This window comes from Desmodus rotundus, chromosome 10 (genome assembly GCF_022682495.2).
Source record: "Desmodus rotundus isolate HL8 chromosome 10, HLdesRot8A.1, whole genome shotgun sequence".
NCBI lineage: Eukaryota > Metazoa > Chordata > Mammalia > Chiroptera > Phyllostomidae > Desmodus > Desmodus rotundus.
Genome location: NC_071396.1, coordinates 32,721,594 through 32,745,039, shown reverse-complemented (window position 1 = coordinate 32,745,039; position 23,446 = coordinate 32,721,594). Strand labels below are relative to the sequence as shown.

The window sequence follows — 23,446 nt, the reverse complement described above, 5'->3', positions numbered from 1 at the left end:
AGAATAGGCACTTGGACTTGTTTATCCAGCTGTGACTCAGTGCTGACCCATCTTACCTGATGCCCCTGTGGTCAATGGCACGTATGTGAGAGGTGGCCCAGCCAGGCCTTGGCATAGTGTGGTGGCTCAGAATAACCAAAGCTGAGTGGCCTCCAAGAGATTCAGGTTCACGAGTGTGGCCTGAATAGTATCAGCAATGCTATTGTCATCAATGGAGACTCTTGAAATAGGAACATCTAGCTTTTGAGCTTTTTGAGATACCTTCTATTCAGTTATTCACGTATTATATACATTCAACAAACATTAATTGAGCACTTACTGTGTGCCTGCCACAATGCAAGGCACTAAATTTAGGGCAGGACCTGAAGCAAAACCAGTGTTCTACCACACAGTGATTAGATGGATGGTCTTGTGTCTTGAGAGGTTTCTAAAAGAAAAGCACTTGAACTGATCCTTGCTTTAAATCAGTCACAAGAGAAGCAACGTTCTGTTTTATACAAGCCTGTTTCTCCTAATTGAGTTTATTTTGAAGTATCAGTATGTTTTTAATTTGAATGTATTTTAAAAATCAGCATTCTAGTCATAAAGGTGGTTCTAGCCAATCTTATATTTGAGACATGTAAGTAGTCAAACTGAAAGAGGAAAGTGTGGCCCTGGCTGATGTGGCTCAGTGGATTGAGCACCAGACTGCAAAGCAAAGGGTTGTGAGCTCGAATACTGGTCAGGGCACATGCCTGGGTTGCAGGCCAGGTCCCCAGTAGGAGAAGCATGAGGGACAACCACACATTGATGTTTCTTTCCCTCTCTTTCTCCCTCCCTTCCCCTCTCTCTAAAAATAAACAAACAAAATCTTTTTTAAAAAAGAAGAAAGTGCAAAATTTCATTGTTTATTTCTCTGCTTGTCTTTTATAATAGATTTGAGGTCTTAAAAATGCCTCTGGAGATCACATGGAGGGTTATCAGTAGGGGAGTGGGAGGGGGAGAGAGGGGGGAAGGTACAGAGAATAAGTAGCATAAATGGTAAGTAGTAAATAGACAGGGGGAGGGTAAGAATAGTATAGAAAATGTAGAAGCCAATGAACTTATATGTACGACCCATGGACATGAACTATGGGGGGGGGAATGGGGGTGGGAGGGGGTGGGCAGGATGGAGTAGAGTGAAGGGGGGGAATGAGACAACTGTAATAGCATAATCAATAAATATATTAAAAAATGCCTCTAATGTAAATCAATATCCCTCTCTCTCTCCCCCCCCAGACGTACATTTCAGAAACATATAACCCAGCTTGAACTAAAATCTATCTGGTTCTAAGAGACCAGATGCTATGAAGTTTTCTACATTACTTTACAAATAACCCAATAGAGGTTCAGCCATAACTCCCACATGGAAAAAGTGACATACGACAACCCCTTTACTGAGAAAAATGACAACCTCTGGATGGTGTCACACTGCCTGTTCTACTTGTCCATTGTTTATCTAATTGGTTAATTGGGCAAGTCACTATTTGAAGATAAGGAGCTAAAATAGAATTCAAAAATTTCTTAGGCTAGTAGGAAGCAGTATTTAAATGAAGAAAACTCTACCTAGTTTAAGAAAGTGCCTGATGCTATGGGATCCCCATGCCCAAGTTATAGGACTCTCTTGTGGTGTCTGTTCTAACCAAGGTAAGGCTGAATGGATCATCATACAATGAGATTTTACTATTCAAGGAAGCAGGGCTGCACATGGAATTCTTTCTTTTTCATTTCATTAGGTTGAGCTGTATGAACATTTTTGTTCAACTTGCAAGCAATTTATTCCACTGTGGATACCGAAGTACAATGTTGTAGTTAAGAACTTGGGCTCCAAATCCTGGCTGGTGTGGCATAGCCCCTTCGATTCCCAGTCAGGGCACGTGCCTGGGTTCTGGGCCAGGTCCCCAGTAGGGGGCGTGTGAGAGGCAACAGACCGAGTATCTCTCGCACATCACATTGATGTTTCTCTCCCTCTCTTTCACCCTCCCTTCCCCTCTCTCTAAAGATAAATAAATAAAATCTTTGTTAAAAAAGAGGATGGGCTCTGAGTCACATTCCCAGGTTCATACCTGGGCACCACCATTGATTTGCTATGTGTCCTTAGGCAAGATGTTTAAATTCTCAGAGCTTTTGTTTTGTCTTGTGGAAAATGACGATAATAGTGGTTCCCACCTCCAAGGATTAGAGAATGCTTGTAAAATGCTTAGCGCAATGCTTGGCACATAGTGACTTTTCAATAAATGCTACCTATTGATACCTTAACCTGGGCATCGTCAGCTATTGTGAAATTTGATGAATAGGTATGAGTTATTTCTTGGGGTAAAATGTTAGCTTTGGTAATGCTCCTTAAATGTCCCTTTTTTTGTAGAGTTTTCCTGAAGGTCCTGCTATTGGAGCCTACACTAGCTTGTGATTCATCACCCCAGGACTTTCTGTTCCCCAATTTCTTTCTTCTTTAGCTTGTTTTTTTCCATTGCTTGTCAGCTGCATCTTCCTTTGTGAGCTTCAGAAGTGCTGACTCATGACTTATCTGTTACTTCAAAGCCATATGTTCCAGTTTATCATTGGCATCAACTTATCTATCTGACCTTCACCACTTTATTCAGAATTCAAGCAGTCAGAAGCAATTGCCTTTCATCTCCTTAAATGTTTGCTTGAAAACTGAAAGTCAAAATGTTACCATGGCATCTTAAGATTTCTCAGACTATTTTATATCAACGTACCCAAGAGAATAGACATATACACTTGGTCTGTTAATGTTAATAGAACAAAATTATTTTGAGTCCACTTAAGATAAATATTTATAAAAGTTGCTTTCATTTTAAAAGGGATATGATGTTGGAATTTATTCTATCCCCTCCCTGGAGCTTTCTTCTGAGGCATGTTCTGTCCATCCAGTTGAATTATCAACTCAAAGATATTTAGGAAAAAAATAACCTCTTTGAAATCAAATATATTTTCATTTCTAATTCACAAAAATGTGAAGTACATTTCTGGGTTGTTGTTTTTTGTTGTTTTGTTTTGTTTCATTTTTTTTTGACTTCTGATGTAGTTCTTTTGACATGGGAAGGTGTGCCGCTGTCTCCTGCACACTGAAGAGAAGCCCTGGTCTCTATGGTCCAGAGCTTATATTCTGGTTCATTCCAGCAAAGCATAAGTAAATAAATGGAATGAAACAAAAAAGTTTCTGCTCTTCACACCCTGAGGTCAGTGTCCCTTGAGGTTTCCTGGGGAAAAGAGTACTGAACATTTTCAAAGGCAAAGTTGATGAATTGCAAAAGTGACTAGGATGATGAGCCCAGCAAGCACTTGTCCCACCATCACCTTAAAGCCAGTAACTCATTTTACTCCCACAATACCTGCCAGAGAGCTCACGATCTTCTTTTTTTCCAGGTGAGGCATGTAAAGGTCAGGTTAAGGAACTTGCCCAAGGTCACGTTGCTGGGGCCTGACTCCAGATCCCACCTTGTCTCCACTAAGCCACTCGATGAGGGTGACCAGTGTTTTACCATCACTGTGTTCTGACACCCCAATGCGGGGGCACCAGGCCTTTCCTAAGACAAGCTCCCACCTGTCTGAGGCTGTCCCTGGGCCCCAGCCTCTTCTCTCTTCTATCTTCATCATTATAAACAGGCGGAGTCTTTATTAGCGATTATTACACTATTTTCTTCTCTGAATAAGAATGGGTTTGTCATGGAAGTACCTACTTAATGTCTTCTTACAAAATATGCCTTGGCCAATCTGGATATTTATCAGTGAGATGAGGAATGGAAGAAGTCTGAGACAAATTTTTTTTTTTACATCAAGAGAACTGTTTGGCAACTCACTGTCATAAACATAGTTTTTTTAAAGAAAAATTATGTAAGTAGAACTTATGATACAATTTAAATTTATTTCTTTATGTTTCATTATGAGATAAACCATTGAGCACAAATTCTTTGTAAGGCATATCACAGAGGAGCAGCATCATGGTCAACAGTAAAAGCATTATGCAGGGAGTTGGTCGAAGCTAGTGTCAAAGTTCAGCTCCACAATCTGCCTGTGGGCAAATCAATTGACCAATTGACCTGTCTGAGACCTGGTTTTCTAATTTTTAAGAGGAAGTCATCACACCCACCAGCAGAGTTATTGAAATGTGAAAAGATCCTAGATGCTTACTGAACTTCAAAAAAATGAGACATGTCTTTCTTAGGCAGGTAATATGGAAACGTGATATATCAACCCGCGACACAAAGGAGATTTATTTTGGAGCCTGTTTGTCTTTTAAAAGCACACTCACTTTTTGCATTAGAAGAAGATGTTTGAACACGCCCTCTTCTTATAATTTATTGGTGCAGGAAAAGGCCAGAGCCATGTGCAAGGCATATTTTAAAGAAAAAGTGGACAGGTATTAACATTTCCCAGCCATTTATCCCTGGATGCATTAACACAGCATTAAAAAAAAAACAAAAACAAATACCACTGACATTACACTTTGTGGCATATTGTTGGAGGCGAATCATTTATCTGCTGTGACTGCTTGAGGAAATATTTCTCCATATTTGTAAGTGGATTCCACTTTCTCATTTCTCAATAGATTTATGCATGGGTAAATAAAGTCCATAATGCTCTTAGATGTTCCTCAGTAAAAGATGCATTTCAGAGTCTCATGTTTAATCCATAGTATTGTACTTGGCTGCAGCTAGGAGAGCGTTCCAACCTGCTGGCTCATCAGCATCAGAAAACAGCAGGTTGAAAGGTCGCTGTCCATTGTGCTGAAAGTGGCTGTTGCATATGAAACAAGTGACCCTGGTTTTATTTTCTGGAAGGCACCTCCTTCTGTTATATAACCCAACATTTAAAAACACTTCACAGTTTTTAAAGTAAGCTTCTTGTGGCTTGTAGGATAATATCTTTCAAACACTGTTTTGTTGGTTAGAAAAACCATGATAGTCTTGAAATAATTTGATTTTTTAAATTATAGCAATAAAAAAAAATTCTTTCTTACAAAGGTAAGTGGATTTGAATAACTTTTATTGAGTGTAAATTATATCTAATTTAATATTTTTCTACACTCCTTTACTAGGAAGTAGCACTTGGGATTTGTGGTTTCTCATCTTTACAAAACACTGACTATTTCTTTTGAGGCTGGTGTTTGGATGCTTAGAGCTTTTGAAGAAGAACAGAAACACAAAATTGAAGGTTAGGTTAGCTTTGACTCACTATATTTGGATTTAATTTAAAACTACAATGCCATGCTACTACTACTAATAATAATGATAATAATACAACTATCTCGTTCTTTGCTAGAGGTTTTTGGTAATCAGAGTTTATTTATAGTTATACTTACCGGAGGGCTTTCTCTTTTATTCAGTCCCAAGTACCTTCAACTTTCTATTTTACTTCATCTTTCTTTTACAGGCAGAATATTTCTTCCTTTTCAGATACATAATGTTGATTTTTAATTTTATTACTTTATGATCAGAAATGAATATGTATGAGGCTTCTGTTGTCATCTGGTCCACTGTAAATTTTTGCCACTGTTTTGTATGTATCAACACACCTCTACACATGAACTCTCTTAGTTCTTCTACAATATGACTTTGTATATTGGCTGAATTTTTTTCTGGAAAGGAAGTTTTAAAATCTCTAGCACAGTGATTGATTTATCCACTTCTCTGTGGTTCTATCAATGGTGCATCAAACATTTTGATATGGTATTATTTAGAGCTTTATACTCATAACTGTTATAGTTTATTAATCTAGCATGTTTTCTATCAGTATATGTTGTCTTTATGCATATAATAATTTGTATTGTAAATTCTGTGTAGCTTGATATTAAGGTTGGTACTCTGAATTTCTTTTTGTTCATATTGCTTTATTCCTTTATTTTCAACTGACAATGACTCCCTCCTTGACCAAACTTTTGTCCGGCCTCTCTCAACCCTCTTCTTGACTAGACCTTGACCTTGGCCTGATAGTCTTTGTAAATATGACTTCTTGAGTCAGTGTTTCCATGGTAAGGTCTACAGTCAGTCTTAGAAGTGACATTTGGCCTCTCTGAACTTCAGGTTTCTCATACAAAATGAGATAATATCAATATGTATTTCACAATGGATATGATATGAAATTAATGACGTTGTGTATGAGAACACGTGACATTCTTGATGTGTTTCTGTGTAAGAGGGTCATCACAGAATTGCCCCTACTATGGCTCTAAAATTTTTGACAATTTTTCTCCTTTTACAAAAGGAATGGAAGAAAAGGGGAGAGCAAATGATATTTTCTTGTATTTCACAAAAATCACAGGAAGTTTTTCTTGCTGTGGATAGATGATTGACTTGCAGCAGCTTCTTTTTATGGGATGGGCTATAGGGACTAGCGTGTGGTTCCTAGCTAGAAACCAAGCTGTGCTGTTTTCCAAGTACCTGCTGTGCAGGAGCCCGAGGCCAGCAGGATGGATGCAGCGAATTGGCCTCTTCAAACCTGTCACTTTCGGGCTTGTGGCTGTTCTCACACTGAACATCATTTTCACCCCCATTTTTCTCCCCTGAAGCAGAAAAAAAAGAAACAAATCTAATTCATAGGGGTTTTTTTTTTCTGTCTGTTAATACATTGTGATCATTTGTACTCTGTGAGGCATCTGCTTCTTAAGCATCTGTGTTTGCTAATGTGCCCTGTTCAGCTCTTCAAAGTGCGTGAGTGGGGGAGTCAGGAGAGAAGGTGGCAAGCTGAAAGGAGCCCAGCAGGTGCTGTGGGAAGGGAACCTGTCTCGGGAGTGTTTGCCATGCCTGGCTGGTGCCCCGCCTTGTGGTAGTACCTCAGCATCGGGTTGTGGAAAATGTACCTGCTGACTTGACATGTACAATTAGCTTCTCATGTCCAAGGAAGCTGGGCTAACTTTGCTCTGCCCTGACATTTTCCAAATTGAGTATTTAAAAAAAAAGGAAAAGAAAAACAACATCAGAGCCAGGGAACCCCCTCAGGAAGACCCAGACCGTCTGTGCCCCCTGCTCTTCCTAGAAGCAGAGCAGATGGTGACTTCCCTTGCCAGGTCTAAGCAAGGAGAGGCAGATCCAATGGTGGGCCCACACATGCATTTAAAACATTTCAAGGCCTTGGAAGAAATCTAAATATGTGAAGAAAGCACAAGGATGTCTTCCCAACGAAGAATAAAAGCAGCTTTCATCTTCTCAAAGTTGTCTCACATCCTAGTTCTCAAAAGCACTCAGCTTTCACATCTGCCCACTGATATTAACAGGAGAACAACTTCTCCAGTGAAGTCCACGTAAAATGACCACAAAAGGGGTCACTGGACTAGATGTGAATGAAATGAATGTGCCTATCATCTCAGAGACAGCCTGATTACGTATATGTCAAACCCAAATTAGAACCATGAGGACCCACAGAATTTTCCTTCTTTTTTTAGTGTACATTTCCTTCTTTTTTTAGTGTACATGTGGAAATTGCAGCCCATGTTTGTGTTAGGTAACTAACCCTCAGGGTCTAGATGAATCAGAGAGCTTCTTTCTTAGAGGAACCCAGGCAGGGCACAGGGGTGCTGGAGCATTGGGCCAGTGCAGGAGAGAATTGAATTTAGGCAAAGTCTGCTGGGATCGGTCACGGACAGTTTTGTTTATTGTCTTGTACTAGAGAGAGAAGACAATGTTTCAGGGACACAGACATGGTAGGATAGAGAAGCAGGGAGCTCTGGCTCAGTGACTTGAGGGGTGACAGATATTGATACAATAATACACATGGTATGGAGAATGCTTGGTTTCCCCCTTCCGCTCTGCCTTGTGAAAGTGTGACCCTGGGCTAACCCACTCACATCTCTGGACCTCATGCACTTCATTTCCTGTTTTGATAAAGTTGGGATAATGCCTTTGGGCAGTCGGGTAGCCTCCAGTCTGGGGTGATTGTGAATAAAGTCACGGTGAACATTCCCAGATGTGTCCAGCACATACGCCTTGGATAAACACCAGAGATAGAAAAGAAGGAAAATCAGCAGTTTTGAACTGCTCTATAGTTCAGTATCAAGGAATGTTTTTTGCCTGCTGAACAAAGTGTGCCTTTTGAGGCTTGTTGACATGAAATTGCACTAAAATGTGGGCTATGCCATTTGCGACTGTTAATGAGCAAAAGTGTCACTATGGGGTGAGTCTACAGGGGAGACCAAGGAGGGGACAATGGGGGTTCTAGCCAAGCACAGGATCAGGCACGTCATAAAAATGATGGGCTTACTGCTTTCAGTAAGCAGTAAGGTGTGGCAGCCTGGTAGCTAAGTTTGCTTTTCTCTGGAGGCTAGATGGGGCTGGGCCGAGGGGCCGAGGGACTGCAGGTGGGTGTCCCAGCCAGACAGGCAGGTCTGACAGCTCACAGCCTGGCTTTCTTCCTCACTATTTGTGCCCTTTGGCTCTGACTTTCCATATTCATGTATCTCAGGTACATAAAAATCCAGGAAGTGCCCTGATCCCACACAAGTTTGAGCCTCTCCTACTGTTTATAGAAGTTCTGATATTTAATAATTCACCGAGCAGCAAGGTTTGTGCCAAGGGAGTCAGTGCCTGACTTCTGTGTGTGTGGTCCGTGTGGCTCATTTCACTGAGATCCAGGCAGAATTGATCTGCATGCCAGAGTCAAGCTTTTGACCTTTGAAATGCTATTTCTCCAGCAGAACTGATAAGAACAATCAGGTAGAGAGTTTAGGGATATTTATCGAGCCATATGGCCCTGAAGCCTGTTCAAATATAATTAGAAGAAAGGTAAATGCCAGTTCCTGTTGATTACTTTTTGAACACTCTTCCTGGAGGGTAAGGAAGGAAGCTTCAGGGCTGTCGGCAGGCACTACTGGGTGGCTTCCGGGAACGCAAGTCTGTCAACACGGGGTTTCCCTCGGTCAGTGGTGACAGCCCACCACTCAGGGAAGACAGACGCTTGGCAAGGTCAGGTGGACTGGACTCGGGTTTATTTATTTTGCATAAATAAACTGAAAGCCTTTCTCCTTCTCTTTACACATATCATGGATTCCCCAGTATCAGAGAGAAGGATGAATGCAATAAAACCATGTCATGTTTGGCTTTTACTACTTATTGGCTCTATTTTGGGGGAAATGGTCATGTGGGCCCTTCTGTCTTGGGTTCTCTGCCACTCTATCCATCTGGCTACCTCCTGTTCACCTTTCAAAGTCAAGCTCAGGTTTTATCTCCTCTGGGAAGCAAGTCTTCAGATGCCGTGAATCACCCTCCCCAGGCACCCATGTGTACCTACCAGGTTCAGGACGCGTTAACCCCAAATGTGGAAACTTGGCATGTTGCGTATTTTAAGCTGAAGGAGTTTGAGAAATGGCAGAATCAGGAAGGTCACTCCGACATCTTCTCCTCTCTGGCCCTTGTCTTTTCCCCTGAAATAGGCCACGAAACCCTCATATGAGAGATGCCCTCCCCACACCTGAAAAGAACTTTGTTCTTTTCTCTGAAGACAAACACCGGGAAGACTCCCAACACACAGGCCTTGCTCAGTTCCCCCCAGTTTGCTACACTTTCCTCAATTCTTTATCAAACCTAATGTGAACATCCTCAGGTCTAACTGTTTCTCTGTGTCTTTGTTTCCTTATAGAGACTCCTGTGTCATGTAAAACTTACACTAACTAAATTTGTATATTTTCCCCCTATTTAAATGCCTTTGATTTTAACATTCAGGACCAGCCAGGGACCCTAAGAGGGTCCAGGAGAACTTTTTCCTCCCCTACATACTGTATATAAATTCTTTAGCTCGACCTTAATTGAGGGCCCAGTGTTTTGTTTGTTTGTTTGTTTGTTTTTTAATAGTATGGTGCATATTGTGTGAGAACCACCATGGTAAGCATTTCTAAGTCAAGCTCAAGTATATTTATACTTTTACTCATTTAAGTGCCATAGCAACCATATGAGGTAAGTATAAATATTCTCCCTATTTTACAGGTGAGAGTAACGAAGCCCAGAGAGGCATAGTATCTTGCCGGAGGTCACCCAGCTAAGAGTAGTAGAGCTGAGACTGGACTCCGAGTGATCTGACCATGGAATCTGTGTCCATAACCCGCCAGCCATACTGTCTGTCCCTGATGCTACTGCCCAATAATGGCTAACTTACACCAGTCCACGTCTTCCCCTCGTGCCCCATCTTAGCCAAAGCTGCTCCACCCACAGGATTTTCATCCCAGCTCATGGCTAACACAGCCTTCCAACTTCTCAGGCCTCAAATCTTAGAGTCACCAATTTATCTGTAAAACAAGGACAATAATGGTAATTACCTCTAAGAGTTAAGTACATGTAAATCCTGAGAACAGTGCTTGGCGCATAGTACCTGTTGCAGGTGATTCCCTGAGAAGCAGAGGGGGATTAGCACACAGGATGAGTGCTCTTGGGAGTGGTACCTGTGACATGTAAGATGCAGGATTGGCCTGAGGGAGAAGGTGGGCTGAGTGTCATCATGGGGTGTGGGGGAAGGGTTGGGGGGGCAGCTGGAGCTGGAAAGGCCCAGGAGAGTTGGCTGTGTCGGGGCAAGTGGGCCTGGTCTTTGTATTCCTGCATCTCTCAGTCACTGGCTTCATGGTGTTCTAGGAAGGACATGGCCTAGGGTGAGGCCACTCCCTTTGGTCCCAGGCAGCCCGTAGGGAGGACTAAGAGTATTCTGCACTCATAGCAGCTGGGGAGTGAGAGCCACAGTCCGGTTGTGTATGAAGCAAGCCAGCACCCACTGCAGTAAGCTTCAGTCAATGCTTGGGATCACGCCTTCTTACTCGATTGCTTTTTTAACAGGATACTGGCATGAGCTTCTGGTTTGTCAACTATTATTCTCATAAGGATATAAATGTCAGATGTAGTACTTTTCATCTTTCCTCTTGGCTTGAGTATATTACAAAAAAGAGCGTGTTTAAAGTCAGGGATGGCCAGAGAAGGGAAAATGGGACCTCTGATCAATTTAGAAGTTTGAAAGTCTGATGTTCTAAGGTTAGGATCCCTTATTTAGCTACATCATTCCCATAGGATTGCGGTCCAATCCCAGGGATGTCTTCCTGAGGGGCCCAAGAGGGTGAGAAGGGAGCAAGTCAGTTGAGACCATGGGCCAGATGATAACTGTGAGATGTGGAACTGAACGATAAGTTCAAATGGTTTTCTGTAAGCCATTTCTCTGCTGAACATGTAAAAAGGTGGGGCTGAAGAACCTCTTTGTGGAAAGCGCCCTGAGTCAAGAGCAAAAAAATGGGCTCAGTGTGGAAATCCTTCTCGTCCTTGTAACTACAAGTGGCCCTTTGGTCAGGTGCCCAATGAAGCGGTGACTCATCCAGTTCATGCAGACAAAGGGCATGTCCACCACATCTGCTTGGTCAGCTGGAACCAACAGTCTCCCGTGGTCTCTGAGCCCAGTGGAAGCAGCTGCAGCTTTTCCCGTGTAGCTGAGACTTACTGGTGTCTGAGCAGCTGGTTTCAAATCCCCCAGCAGACAACACCACTCCGTGTTGAGAAAAGTTATGTGTCTACATTTCTATTTATATGCACAGCAGCTTGCAAAGTACCTCTTTTTTCCTTAGATCCCTAGGGGGAATCATTACTGTGTGGTTCCTAATGAAAAGTATCATTTTTCCCTTTGAATAGAAAACAACACCAGGTTAGTTGATTTTCAGAGGTGGAAGTTTTCAAAAATCATTTGCTAATGACCGTCGCATATTCAGGAACACAGAGAGACGCCGTGAATTTGGTTTCAGAGCTCCCGGTGAGAGCAGCAGGCAGCTCTGGGGGTGGACCGCAGTGACGCCTGAGTGGGAGTCATCCTTCATACAGCTTGTTGCTGGGATGTGCCATCTGTTTCTTGAGTGATTCTAGTAGCTGTTGAGGCTCCCATGAAAATGTCCCTGCTGGATCTTCTGAGTCTTTCTCCGCTCCCTTGTGTATGGCAACCCTCTGCAATAAAGTGCTTTAGGAATAGGAGGGTGATGAGAATGCATGCCTTAGAAAAACGACCTTCTTCCTGTCATCCAGTTTGGCACTCTCCTTCCTTCTGTTTTGCTCAGGACTCCGAGACATAGCTCTCTTAGACTTCAGTTTTGTATCCAAGGACAAGCCAATGGATGCTGTGATGGATTATGGGGTTTCCACAGCTCTGGGCTTCCGCTGGGCAGGAGTCTAATCTTCTCTTTGTTTTTCTTCTGTGGTAACACATCTATTCAGTGCCTGTCCATACGGAGTCCTGCTGCCTGCTACCTGGGAGGCGAAGACCAGTGGGAGATGCAGTCTGCCCTCAAGCTGCTTACAGTCTAGGCAGCCAGCTGCAACAGTGATGGTGGCATGTGAACACTGCCTTGGCGGGCTTACACAGAGGGTTTTTTTTAAAGGCTGACATCATTTGACATTTTTCCTTGCCAAATATGTAGGAGTGATTTCAACAGGGAAGAGGCACACTGTGGAAAGAAGTATGTCGAGGAATTCTGTCACCCAGCTAGCTGAGCCTATCAGCTGAGCCCGAGATGGCGTGTGAGGTTCTGCAGTGATATAGGGAAACCCAGAGACCTCAGCAGGGGCGGCCCGGTATAGACCTGGATTTGAACCTGCCTCTGCCTCTCCCTAGGTGTGTGACCTTGGGCATTTGTCTTGGCCTCTTTGAGCTCCAGTCACCCAAACCCACCTCCCAGGTCTTTGGTAGGATTACATGAGATTGTATGAGAAAACTCCTGAGGACATAATCAAGCTCATAAAGGGTTTTTTTCCTTTCTTTCCCCATTTCTTTTGCTGTTACTCTAGGATTTGGAGCTGAGCCCAGAACTGTACAAAATGCTAGGTTCTCGCACACGAAGTTCACATTCTTGGCAACATTTTAACTGTTTTTAATTACAAAGTTTATACTTTGCCAAAGCTCAGCTAGGGGTGAGATGGAGAGAAGGAGGGGACTGATTACAGAGACTAACACACTAGAGTTGGGGTCAGAGGAGGACCACAGGGTCAGTGGCGCCCGCCCGCAGGATGCGTGATTCCAGGGATCAGGAGACGGAGATAGGAACTGGAATGTACTGGAGTGGGTCAATGAACAAAATAACTATTTCAAGGACGACCGCAAGACTTGTGCTGAGAAGGCAGAGACGGTGTATGAATTTAAACGTATGCAGCGTGTTGGATGCTCTGCTGAAGGCAGGGACACGGTGTTCACAGGTAGCACTGTCAGCATCCAAGCTCCCACTCTGAGGAAGTGAAACACCTACTGGGCCATTTTGAAGGAAGGACACATTTTGGGACACCCACGTAGTAGAAGTGCAGTAACTATGGATTACATGTAGGTCTGAGAAACAGGTTCCGGGAGTGGGGGCCCCCACAGCAAGTTGGGGGAAGAGCAGTCCTCTGTCGCTAGTCACGAGGGAGCAGGAGACAAGGAGCAGAGTAGCAGCGTCTGAGGATGGCATGGAAAGCTGGTCTCTGGACCTTATTTCTTTGGCACAGAGGGGATTCAGGACAGGGCCCCCACAGTGCGTGCATTAAAAACCCCAAGAAGGCTGTGGATTTGCTGTTTGTGGGGTGAGAGGAAGGCTCTTGCTGGTTCTGGTTTTCATTAACACCGAGGTTAGTGAGTACGTGGAAATGCGTACTCACTAATGCGTACTCACTCTGTTTGTTGTGCATTTTATAATACTAGCTGTTTTTATTGAGCTCTTTCTTGGGGACAAGCACTGTACCAAGCATTTTGAACGTATTACCTCATTTAATTCTTATAACAATGCAATGAATAGAAACCTATATTCTCCTCATTTTACACGTGAAGATACTGAATCTACAGTTCCAACGAGTTACGCTGATTATCGGAGCTGCAGCGGCAGAGCTGGCATCTGTCTGTGCCATGGATACGGGGGACAAGAATTTGCTTTACAACATCACATGAAGGCATTAGAAATGTTTTTCTTCATCAGGTTACAGTAGGGTTGGTAAGATGGCCACTATCAGTCACTTTCAGGGCCTTCTTCCGCTCTCCACTGGACCACTGAAGTCATTCCCCCAAACAGAGGGGCTGCCTGCTCAGTCCAGGCTGTAGCCTGAGGGATTCTGCTTGTCCTCTCCGCTACTGCATGCTGCCTGCAGGAGCAGGCTTGCCATCATCTGCTGGCAAGCTCTGGTCTGGATGAATACAGTGACCCACTCAACAATTCTTGATTCTGTTTATGGGTGGTGCTGGGGGTGGGGCCCCATTGCTGATGCCAGGCCCACAGCGTGACTAGTCTGTCAGAGGTTCACAGCTGTCCCTCATTCAGGGTGCTGCTGTGACAGGGACAGCATTCTGTCCCTCTCAAGGAACTCACATTCTCCTCCCATGAGTCCTCCTCCCCCCAGGGCTTGGGCACCACCCCTGCATGTGAAAGCACAGGTCCCTTTCTTTCTAGCTCAGCTCCTGCAAGGGTCTGGTTTGTCTGAGGACTTGGCTGAGGACTTGCTTGGCCTTGCCCGTGAATCCCTAAGAAATTGTTTACTGCTTCCTGGAGGATGAAGAACATGGACCAGAGCTTCTTGACTTTGAGTGAGCACATCAATTACCCAAAGAGCTTGCGAATAAAGCAGATTTCTGTTCCCCTTCTGTTTGAGAAGGTGTGGAATGGGTCCAGGAATCTGTATGGAAATGGCTCTAAGGGATTCTCCGGCAGGTGGTGTGAGGGCCACACTGTGGACAACACTGGCCTGGCTTCGGGACCCAGAGGAGCAGAGAGGGAGAAAATTAGCATTTCAGAGACTCCTGCCAGAGACATTTGCATAATGTAAATACATTTATATAACATCTTGGAAACTTGGTATAATGAGATCAATGCATGTATGATTTCTCTGGCATTTTTACCTATTATAGCATGATCATTTTCTTTTTTAAAAAGTAAAGTTGTTCAAAAACCATGGTTTTTATATCACCATAACATTCAACTGTGTAAGTATGCTAACATTTATTACCTAGCCCCTGTGGTTTAGTCTGTGAGTTGTTTTCCAGGTTTGATTTTTCTAAATAATGCTTTGATGAACTTCTCCATAAATTATCTTGCTTTTGTATTTTAAAACAAAGAATAATCCCAAACATTCCAATTAAGGCGGACATTAATTGAAAAGATTGAACACGGTGTTAAAGCATTTCTTTCTTTCCTCCAAAAAAAGATCACGTGGTTTGGTTCTCATTTAATAATCAATTCTTTCTCATACCTGGGGAAACTAGCTTTCTGTTTTAACACAATAGATGATTCAGCTAAGAACAGAGAAGCACTTCTTTTTTCCTCCCCTCTTTGTAAACGTGGCACGTATTTGACACACACTATTGTATGCGCTGCAGGTACACAACACAATGATGCATCGTGCATACACCTTCAGAAGAGAGAAGTACTTCTGATGTCATACTAATGGGCAGAGACCGATGGCTAGAAGCCTCAGGAACACTGTCTCCCCTTACCAGCCAGATGAGGCCTGGTGTTTTCAGCCCACGGGTTGATGGAGCCTACCCAGAACCATCAGGCAGTGCATTTCAGGAGGCATTGTAGGTGGTTAAGATATATTTTATAGTCAGGAAGTTGGTAACAAATAACCCAAGCAGTCCTTGGAAACCTCGCAGCCTGACAATCTCATTTGGGAGCTTGATGTTCAAAGAAGGCCAGCAGGGGAGGGAGAGTGAAGGGCTCCTCGTGAAAGGTGGCATTTGCAGGATGTCAGCTGACCAGACTTTGAAAGCAAAGGTAAACCTGTGCACAGCACAGGCAGGGGGCACTCTGGCTGCTGGGCCATTTCTGACTGACTTTCAGCCAGGCCCTGAATAACCATTAACCTCCTTTGTTGGGCAAACATTTTCACAGACCTGCTGTGTTGAAAGACTCTGTGTTTGGTGCTGGGGATTCAAAAATAAGCAAAATCCCCTGCTTTAGCTATCCTGGAATTGCTCAAATCTCCTGGCAGAGAGACACCTGCATAATTACAATATAAAGTGATAACGGAGACATGTGGATAGTGCCATGGGGTCTCTTGGAACAATTCTACACATCTAAAAATTATTAAATTGCCAAAAAAATGGTTAATCAGTTTGTAAATGTTGCTCTTGCTATATGTTTAGCATTTTAAGAAACTGCCAAACTATTTTCCAAAGTGGCTAAACCATTTTTCCTTCCTGCCAGCAACGTATGAGGGCCCTGGTTCCTCACATCGTAGCCAGCACTTGCTGTTGTCTGTCTGTCTGTTGCAGCCGTTCAAAAGGGTGTGTTGTGGTAGCTCACTGTGTGAAGTAGGTTTTATTCAGCTCTTCTCAGGGTCTTCACTATAGCAACGTGCATTATAAATCTCCAAAAGAGAATGGGGAATAGAATATTCAATGTTTTCTCAACTTGGAATTCTTTTTTTTTCTCCCCCATTAAGTAAGCCTGTTACAGGCCTAATGTTTTACAGAACAGATTTTGGGAAGCATTACATCATTTAATGATAATATTATTTTTAGCTTTGTTCTCTGTGATATTTAATCAGGAACAAGTGTTTACCACACAGTGGTTTTGAATCAAATCGCATAGATTCAGAGGTTAATAGGGTGTAAGAGAGGAGGATGCTTAACAGATTAGCACTAGAACATTTTTGAAAGGCGGTCGTTTTCACATGTAACTAAATGTCAGTTTGTTTTTCTCTGTGCTTGGTTCCCTAGGCCAGCCCAGATGGGCCCCAAGTCTCAAGCAGAGAGAGTTTGGGCTCAAGCTCATCCTGGCTACATTCTACTGATCAACACTCATTCAGATAATAATACTAATGCCAACAAGAAACATGATAATAAGTACAAATTTGCACGGATCATGTCTGTGCCAGGCACTGTGCTGTAAGCACTTTTCATGGATTAACACACTGAATCCTCACTGTGATAATGTACCCACAATGTGGGTACTGTTATAATCATTTTACAGATGAGGACACTGAGGCCCAGAGTGGTCAGTAGCTTGTACACAGTAGTAGGAAGTAGTGGAGTCAGCACTTGAACCTTGGGTCAGCCAGGGTTGTCGTCCAGGTTAAAAGATGTAAAGCACATGATAAACTTGGTATAGTGCCTGGAACCAAGCCACAAGGCAAGTAGTCAACAAATGAAAGATAACATTGTAAATGCTTAAGATTGTCTTTTTTTTTTTTTTTATCACTGCATGATGCTTTGTGTTGTTTTACTGTCTCATGAGAGGTAGACCTCTTGAGAAGGGAGATCAAGCCATATCATGCTTATTACAATGCCTCCATCACCAATGGTCCTGGGGAATGTCTGTTGAGGTTGGGTAAACAGTTACCGTATTTTTGGACTATAAGACTCACAGGACCATAAGACATACCTAGGTTTTAGAGGAAAATAGGGAAAAAAAAACACCCCGCTCTACAGCCCCACCCCCAGAGAGCCAGGTAAGCTACATTCGGACTATAAGATGCACCCCCATTTTCCTCCCAAATTTGCAAGGGGAAAGTGCATCTTATAGTCTGAAAAATACAGTACCTGGGAGTCAGAAACTCAATGTCAATCTTAGCTCTTCAGGAACTCAGCTTGTGACCTTGACTTGGCTCAAGGACAAGAAAGATTGGGAGGGAGTCCCAGTCTCTTTCACTGTACATCACCCCTAATGTTTTGTTTTTTGACCTTGGCTTCAAATCAACCCCTAAGATTAATTCTCTGTGTTAATTTGAGCACATTCTTTCCTCGTCTCAGCCCTCAGTTTCTTCATCTGTTAAATGGGAAGAATAGCCTTGCTGCCCCATTGGCTATGAGAATACACGAGGTACTGCTTGTTAAATGCTCACCTTAGTACTCAGTGAGTAGTGAAGCTTCGGGATGTGTCATTATTGCTCTTCAGTTGATAAATTCTAGGCTTCTTAATGTTGTTGAAGGTATTAGCTTTCTGGGGCTGCCTTAACAATATACTACAAATTGAGAGGCTTAAACAACAGAAATTTATTGTCCCTACAGTTTCAAAGGCTAGCGGACTAAAATCCATTTGTCAGCAGGGCTGTGGGGGAGAATCATTTCCGTGCCTCTCATAGCTTCCTGTAGCCTCGGGCATTCCTTGGCTTGTCGAAGGTGTTCTCCCTGTGTCTTCCCGTCACCTCCCCTCTGTATTAGTGTCTGTCGCTGCTTTTCAATTTTCCCTTTTTAGAAGGGCACCAGCCATCTTGGATTAGAGCCCACCCCAGTGACCTCACTTAACTGAATTACCTCTATAAAGACCACATATCTAAACAAGTTCTCATTCTGAGGTTCTGGGGATAAGGGCCTCAACTTATTTTCCTGGGGTGGTCAGAATGCAACTCGTAACACTGAAAATGATGTATAATTGTATGCTCTAGAAAATGCTAAGAACCTAAGTTGGCATTTCTCAATAAAGAGAAAGAATAACAACAATATTGAGCAGAAATTCCTTCCTCCTCCACTGCACTTGACATTCACAGCTATTTCTTTAACTGGATCAGGTGAGTGGTGTCAGTTTTGAGGAAGATCAACTTCTTCCCGCAGAGCAAGTCTCAGGGCCTTCGCCCTGCGTGGTATTTCCCTCGCGTGCCTTTGGAATCGCAACTCTCCCAATTCAGGTTCATGCCATTTTCGCAGAGCCCCCTGAATGGAAATTACACACCAGTTCTCTGACAGCTGGCATTCTTTCTCTGTTTTTTATAGCTCTCTGCAAAACTCTCATGCCGTTTACATGTGATTTATATTCCTCCTGTGATCCCTAAGTGCATATAATAAAAACAAATTTAGAATATTAATCTGACGTGGCCCGGGCCAGCATGGTCAAATACAAATTATTTACTGGGGATGATGGAAAATTGAAAAGGATAAAGTGGGAATCAGTTCTTAGTAAATATTTCTCGCTCACTCTTACAGCACTGTTAGAGTGCGGTCCACTGGATTCCTTGCAGTGTTTTTGAAAAATGCAGATTTCCAGGTCCTATACCCACTTTGGGGTAGGGGAGGATTTACGTTTCTAATGAATTCTCCCAATACACTGAGTGGTTCTGGCCCACTTTGCATTGCAGGGCCATTGATCTTGGGCAAATCCCCAAAAGAAATGCATTGTGTTATTTGAATTCAGAAATGCAATGTGATTTCCTGAGCTGGAATCTCTACAGGACTGAGGGTGAGCAGGACCAGGGAGGCAGGTGTGGGGCAGAGACCCAGGGATGTGCTGTGGGCAGGGGGAGAAGTCCAGCTGCCATGTCAAGGACAAGTGTGTCCAGTCTGTTGTGAGGTGACATCTGCCGAGCTTGATGAAATGACAGTGCAGATTTGAGGTGAGGTGTGACGGGGGACCTGTAAAGGTTGATGGCATATGTATGCTTTGGCAGGTGGATTTTACTGGGGATTGGGTTTCCGGCAGCTCCAAAGTAGAGATCTGAGCATTCACTTGTGTCCGAGGGTCTGGCAGCAGGCAGATTTGGAGGAGGGTAAGGGAGGTAGGAGGTGCCTAGCCTCCACTCCTGGGGGACTGCAGCTGGGCCTCTTAGCCTCTTGGGGAACTGTGGGAAAAATCAGATCTCTGAGCTTGAACCAGCCCTTCTGCATGGTCCCCAGGTAATGTAAAGTGACAATCCCTTAGAACAGCATTTGGGAAACATTGGGGCCATGGAGAAAATTGACTTTGGGATCACTGGACCTAGCTCTGTGACCTTGGCCTAACTGCATCTGAACCACAGTTTCTTTGTTTGTAAGATAAAGATGCAAATACCTTTTTCTTCCTCTTCTGAATGTTGTGAGAATTAGGGATAGGAGATGTGGCACACTTAGCACAGTCGGCGTTATTAAATGGTGGCTGCAAACCTGCTGGGAACTGGGGTTCTGGGACGGTATTTAGGGCAGGGTGTGCCTGTCCACTGGGCATATAGGGGTTGACGGGGGAACCCAGTGATTAGAATTGGATAATGGGAAGGGTCTTGGCTCTGACAACACTGAGTCCTGATTTCCAGAATTGGAACTAGAAATATAAGGAGCAACTGTAATGATAAGGTTTAAATAGCATCTATCATGCAGGTCTAGCACTGTTCTAGCGCTTTCATGCATGACTTTAGGAGTTAAGTACTATCGTTACCTCCGTTTTAGAGATGAGACAAGTGAGGCTCAGAAAGACACAGCAATTATGAGGCAGAACCAAGTTTCAGACCCAAGCTCTCTGGCTCTGGGTCTTCAGCAATGGGTCCTGCCTGTTTAAGCCCAAGTACAAGGCCACAGTGGCTCTCAAAACACAAGGCTGAGTTTTAAAAGTAAGGTGGGCCATGGGAAACATGGTCCTGGATATTTCTTTGCCCCCCATTTCTAGATGTAAAATTGTCCATCCCCTTTATAACAAAGTCAGAAAAGCTGGCATTTTCCTGTGAAATGCCGAGCTGTGGTAAACCTTTATTGTTGCCAAAGCCTTAAAAAATTTTAACAGAAAGTCTGCAACACAAAATTATCTTGCATTGAAAATCCTTTGCCTGCTTTTTGTTTTATTCTTGGGTAAGACTTGACTCCTTGTATGAGCAAATCAACACTTCCAAGACCTCCCTGACTCTCTTCTTTCTCACCTTATTCTTTGTCTCACTGATTCAAGCTTCATCCATTCATTACAAATCCAAATGTCTCATCAAGGTCTCCTACACCTTCCACACAAAGCTCTGGCATTAGTAAATATATTTGTTTAATTCTGAGAGTGTTTGCTGGGATTTTGTCAGTTTGTAATCCTCTTCTCTTTCCCTTCTCTGTACTCCCAGGGCATAACCTTCAATAACAGAACAAGTCAGGCCAGCCAGCAAGCTGCCACGTCCTGCCAGTGCCTTGTCAAGGAACCCAGCCGGACCCATTTCTAATCAACATCTCCCGACATAAGATCTCTGGGTCACTGAAGGAGACTAGAGCAGAATTCAAAATTTTCCAAAGATTCCCAGTATACTCTGACAGCAAAAGGATACTTAGGTTGCTTTCACACAACTCTGCTCTATTTCAGAGACATCAGGAGAACATACAGCTGTCACTTCTATCCAAGAAGTCACACAAACAAGTCCCACATTTAAACTTCTGCACAGAAAATGGATGATGGTTATTGAAACAGCCCAAACCGGTACCACAGTGCACAAGATATAGCTCAAGAGGCAACCAGGACGTCCAGGCACCGAGGAATGGACGACTACAAATACCAGGACAACTACGGGGGCTATGCCCACAACGATGGCTATTATCGTGGCAATGAGTCCAACCTAGAAGAGGATGCACAGAGTGATGTCACCGAAGGCCATGATGAGGAGGATGAGATCTACGAGGGAGAGTACCAGGGCATCCCTCACCCAGATGATGTCAAGGTCAAGAAGACCAAGATGGCGCCCTCCAGGGCAGACGGCCTGCGAGGCCAGGCAGACCTGATGGCTGAAAGAATGGAAGATGAGGAACAGCTGGCTCACCAATACGAGACCATCATTGATGAGTGTGGCCACGGGCGCTTCCAGTGGACCCTCTTCTTCGTCTTGGGTTTGGCCCTGATGGCTGATGGGGTGGAGGTGTTTGTGGTGAGCTTTGCCCTGCCGAGTGCAGAGAAGGACATGTGTCTGTCCAGTTCCAAGAAAGGAATGCTTGGTAAGTGGAAATTTCCAAAGATCATTCTCTGCGTGCCATTGAAATATGAAAGGGAAAGAGCAGCACATTGATATAGCACCTGTCACTGTTAGGCACCTTAAATCTACCACAGTTCCCTTTCAATGTTACCATTTTACATACGATTTGCCTTTAAGGTGTTTTTAATCTTAGAGGAATTAATTCATTGGCTCAAGTTTACATAGTTGGTGAGTATCGGAGCTTGGATTTCTACTCAGGTCTGTCTGACTCTCAAGCTCATAGTTCTTTTTTCCAAATTTTGTGGTCTCCTTGAGAGTCTGATTTCTCTTCTTCATATTAAACCATCTTCCATATCCAAGTGACAGACACGTTTTGTGAGTAGCAGGCCAGGGGTCTTTTCCACTCAGTACTTTTCTCTGTGTCCTTTCAGAATCTGATCTGTCCCTGGCATGTCTTGTGTATAAGTGTTAGTAGGCTGAATACCCATGTGTTTTGGGGGTGAAGGCCAGGCTGAGCACACCCACAGAGCCCCTGTGGGCTTTTGGGAACCACATCATGAAGCACAGATGGATTCTGCAGGGCGGAGGACCAGCTTTGCAAACCGACGATGAGACTGCACCCTCAGAGCCAAGCGTCCGCTATCAGGGCTTGAAGCAGAGTGGATTTTGTGAAGTTAGAGCAAGGATGGGCACCAATAGCGTGGCAGACAAGAGATTCCTTATAACGTAGACAAGGATTTGTCTTGGTCATTAATTGTCCTGCAAAACACATCCATTCTCTACGTGCAGAGTCTGCACATTTGACTGTTTAGCAAAGCTACAGTTATTGAGAACTTACTGTGAGTCAGGTTCCAACTCAAGACAGAAACATACTTAATGGCCCTCAATGACTCAAAGTCTCTATGGCAACTTAGCTTATTCATTCAACAAATATTTGTTACTTGTATCCTCTGTGCTAGTCTATGTGTTTAGCCCGTGGGGAGAAAACAATGAACTAGATGACGTCCTTTGCTCTCAAAGAACGTATCTCTAGCAGGACAAACAGATACTAACAAACAGAGAGAGTTACTTAGTTACTGCAGGGACACACGTTGTGACATACCTTGTGCTATTCTGGCCCCCCACTGCTTGCTTTCCAGCAAGGGTTGGCAAACATTTTTCCCAGAGGCTCAGATAGTAAATATTGGAGGCTCTGTGGGCCCAGATGGTCTCTGTCACCACTAATCAGCTCTGCCTCTGTAGCACAAAAGCGGCTGTAGACAATATGTAAACAAATGGGCGTGACTGTGTTCCAATAATACTTTTTTACAGAGAAAGGCCATGGGCAAGATTTAGCCTATAGGCTGTAGCGTGCGGGCCTCTGATACAGAGTCAGTATAAATAAAATTGGGATGGAAGCATTTAAAAAATCTGCATTAAGAATTATCCTTGGGGGTGGGGGTGGGTAAAAATGGTTTTATCCATTCCTGCCTAACTATAAGGACCATTTAAAATGATTAGAACTGTGTTGATATGACTGGTAGGAAAAAACAAAACAGCCTGAGTATACACAAACAGAAGCAATGACTCAGGAAGCAAAGCTGTCACCCGGAGTTTTTAGACAGCAGCAGAACTTCAGTAGAGTTTTTAACTTCTTATTAAAGAAAATTCTGCTAGATGCCTTTAAGTTTGAATAGATATTTTTAAAAGGACACAAAACCAAACAAACCCCAAAACCCAATGCAAAGCAGACTATTCCCATTGATTAAGCATTCCCAAGATGTTAATTTGTTTGTGGTCTCTCCTCACTGAAACCCTGGGTCCCTGTTGGTCCTGGTTGGCAATGTCAGTAACAATTTCACGCCCTCTTGGTCTCTCTGCCACCCTGGTGCCCGGCAGCCTCGTTA

General features: G+C 43.6%; 1 protein-coding gene across 9 annotated transcripts in view; it reads left to right on the top strand.

Annotated features, from left to right (window-relative positions):
- The window catches only part of SV2B (synaptic vesicle glycoprotein 2B), a 92,450-nt gene that overhangs the window by 32,731 nt on the left and 36,273 nt on the right, over nucleotides 1-23,446 (top strand). For 6 of the 9 annotated variants that reach the window (XM_045196611.3, XM_024561857.3, XM_045196606.2 and 3 more), the window contains one exon: nucleotides 20,727-21,582. In XM_045196611.3, coding sequence (XP_045052546.2) covers nucleotides 21,132-21,582 — 451 coding nt within the window. In that variant the 5' untranslated portion in view covers nucleotides 20,727-21,131. Of the gene's footprint in view, nucleotides 1-15,692; nucleotides 15,716-20,726; nucleotides 21,583-23,446 lie in introns of those variants that run through there. The other 3 variants (XM_053913223.1, XM_071219456.1, XM_045196610.2) reach the window with 2 other exon arrangements.